Source organism: Antrostomus carolinensis, unplaced genomic scaffold, assembly GCF_000700745.2.
Source record: "Antrostomus carolinensis isolate BGI_N321 unplaced genomic scaffold, ASM70074v2 scaffold48578, whole genome shotgun sequence".
In the NCBI taxonomy this organism is placed as follows: Eukaryota; Metazoa; Chordata; class Aves; order Caprimulgiformes; family Caprimulgidae; genus Antrostomus; species Antrostomus carolinensis.
This window is the reverse complement of record NW_010333226.1, coordinates 3,847-7,210: the sequence shown is the minus strand read 5'-3', so window position 1 is coordinate 7,210 and position 3,364 is coordinate 3,847. Positions and strand designations below refer to the sequence as shown.

The window sequence follows — 3,364 nt, the reverse complement described above, 5'->3', positions numbered from 1 at the left end:
ACCCAGCTCTGTCCCCTTGTGCAACATGTGTCTCAAGTTTCCCAAATCTGATACTGAGGAACATAAAACTAGGAAAATGTATTTTAATGTTATCTTATTGAATAAGGGTTAGCATAGAAGCCTTTCTAGCTCTGAAATAATGTTAGAAGACCTTGAGCTAAAGGGTTACACAAAACATTTTTTTTAAAGTAATTGAGTGAAATGCACTAGATATTCTTTTAAAATGCATTTAAAATATTCCAAATGCTTATTTTTATTAATTAGGCAGCAACGCTTGCAAGAATGGAAATGTCTTCAGAGGATGCAAAAGTATGGGGAGCTAAGAGAAATTTGTGGAGAGCAGTATGTAAAGGAAGTTACAAATGCTCCAGAGGACATTTGGGTTGTAATTCATCTTTATCGGTCAAGGTAATTACTTTCTCGGTTAAGATGTTGAATGCTTCAGTACAGAGAATTGAACTGGTAACTAAAAAGCAATACCAAGAAAACCGAAATACAACAGGCTAATGAAACAGCAATTGTTTGGAGGCAATGGAAGCACAGAGCATGGGACCTCCTTGATTCGTTAATTCACTTTGTGAGAGTTAATCACTTTTATTCAGTTATACACAAGATTTATTTTGATATGTATGCTTATCACCATGCACCAAACCCCTGAGTTTTCTGAATTTCACAGAGAAAGCGGGGTCCACCGTCTGTGCTGAGGGAAGTTCCTTTGCAGACTTCTCAGGAGGAGTGCTCTAACAGAATTATTCCACCTTTATTTCGCCTTTGACTTGAACAAATCAAAAGCCCAAAAGGAAAAGTCTCAGTTATGAAAATTGAGGAAAGCTAGGGAATTTGTTAGTTTATTGGTTCTCCGACAAATTCTCTGATGGTAGCAGAAGTTGTGACAGGATCCAGCAGAAATGTCAAAGGACTCCCATGATTAGTTCAGGATATGTTAGCAACACTATTAGATGTTTTTGAAAAGCACTGAGAATTAGTATGGCATGTCTAATGCATTTTTTTAGATTTAGACCAGCTTTCTCTGTTCCTTCTTTTGAGGAAGCTTCTTTGATTCTTCTCAATTGTCAGGAATTGAGTCTTATTCCAGGAGCAAGGCGATGAGGCCAATCAAGTGAAATTGTTCAAATTACAATAATTTAACTTCAGAGATCCGAAGAAAGAAAATAGCAGCTTTTCATCCTGGAGAACCAATTCTGTACTTTTTCATTGCATAAATACGAGTCTGTGAGGAAACTCAAAATTCCTTAGGAATGAATATGAGATCTCCCAAGTCTCTCATGACCAGTAACAAAACTCACCTGCCTCTGGCCATGAGAGAGTGCTGCAGTCAAAACCAGCTTCCTCAACTGCAGTCAATTACAACTTCTATAAGGTTAACAGGCTGGAGGGGAACAAGAAACCCACATTGGTTTTTGTGTGTGTGTTTTTGTTGTTGGTTTGTTTTGGGTTTTTTGAAATGAGGTTTATATACTGATTGTTTTGCAAATAGTAGTTACAAAAGCAATAAACACGCCGATGGTGGTAATATGACTAAACAAAGGCTTCCCTGACATTACTCATATTCTACTAGAAAAATGAAGTAGTAATTAAATGTTAAGCTGAAAGTCAGTTCAAATAAATTCCAGTAAAATGTACATTACAGATTTTAAAATCTCATTTAAACAGTACGATAAATGGACAAAATGAGCTTTAAAATCTTAGTGGAGAACAAAGTCGAGGCACAATGCTTGGAACAACTGGTAGCTTTACTGACATTTTAGAGACTGTGCCTATTACATATTTTTACTTGGACAGTGATCTTAGAAGCTAAATAAAATTCGTGGTGCAATTTTTATAGCAAGTTAAAGGAGAAGCAGACTATAGGAAAAGGTACATTTATTCTTCAAAGCCTTTATTTTTAGTAGGTTCAGTCATTTCACAAATCGTTTACACTGGAAGTGTCATTGGACTTTCTCATTCTTTTCTAGCATCCCAATGTGTTTACTGCTGAATGAACATCTCGGCCTGCTAGCTAGAAAGTTTCCAGAAGTCAAGTTTCTCAAAGCCGTTGCAAACAGCTGCATTGAAAATTACCATGACAGATGTTTACCCACAATACTTGTATATAAGTCTGGTGAAATAAAAGGCAGGTTCATTGGAGTAGCTGAATGTGGAGGAATGTATCTTAAAGTGGAAGGTATGGGAAGTATTTCTAAATCATATTATAGAAAATTTTATGTTGTTATAGTCATTAGATCTGAAGATCACTGCTCAAAAGTGCAAAAGGTTTTTAATTATTCTTGTAGAAAAAAAGTCTATAAAAAGCAAATAATTAGTTTATGGAATTTTGTGGTGAGAATACTGGATAAGCACAGATATTTTGCAATTTCACGGTAAGATATTTTACCAAGATAAAATTGGGTTGTTGCAAGAATATCTATTTTTTGTTGTTGAGATGGAGCTTGGTCTTTAATAGTCCTTTTCCTCTTGAGTAAAAATTTATTGCACTTATCAGAATAAATTTTAATTTGTTTTTACAGAGCTGGAATGGAAACTAGCAGAAGTTGGAGCAATAGCAACCAACTTAGAAGAAAACCCCAAAAAGGACATTCCAAATATGATGACGCTGTTAGTGCATGATGTTTCTGCTCATAAAGACACCAATACAAAAAGCAATGATGTGATGAAACCACGTATTACTTGAGAAAATATTAATGCAGGTCATCTGTTCTGACATAAACTAGCTCAAATCCAGGTTTATTACTCTTTGGTAAGCCTGAAACAATAAAGAGGAGCTTTTGTTCCACTTGCATATTTTTTGATTTTGATTTGCAGTAGGTTGATGTAGTAAAGGAAAACCGTACTTCCCTTTAGCTACATATAGAAGGCACCAAGAGCCTGGATTCCCCCTTTCACATAAACTTTTCTTAAATGGAACGGGGAGGGGAAGGTATTAGCTGGTGGCCTCTAATCCACAGTTTCTTCCTCCTTTTATCCAGCATGGGTACAAGATACTCCCTTTAATTCTCAATGAAGTGACTGTAGTGGAACTCTGCTTTGCTAAATGCCTTCTCAGCTCCCCTGACAGAAAAGACAATGATGTGTACAGTGATACAAAGCCAGGATTTGGCCCTAGATCTATTGACTAATAGTTCCATTTATTCGACGGGTGTTCAATAATTTTCTCCAGAGTCAAGGATAATCTTCCTGCTATTTTAGCATACTGACAGTTGATCAGTTGTTCCATCCTGATAAAAACACGTATATCCTTAACAAAATAGCTTAGAGTAAACTGTAGGTGAGGAAAAATTACACGAGTGAACAAAGAGACCACGCTCCCAATTCAGTATTTTTATTTATTATGACTAGTGAATCA

The 3,364-nt window shown here is 36.0% G+C and overlaps 1 protein-coding gene across 1 annotated transcript; it reads left to right on the top strand.

Moving 5' to 3' along the window:
* Nucleotides 1-264: 264 nt before the first annotated feature.
* Nucleotides 265-2,692, top strand: PDCL2 (phosducin like 2; the record flags this gene model as incomplete). Its single annotated transcript, XM_010173796.1, has 3 exons — nt 265-408; nt 1,977-2,185; nt 2,529-2,692. Coding segments are annotated over 3 exons (517 nt in total), but the record flags the coding sequence as incomplete, so codon positions are not given.
* Between the last annotated feature and the right edge of the window lie 672 nt (nt 2,693-3,364).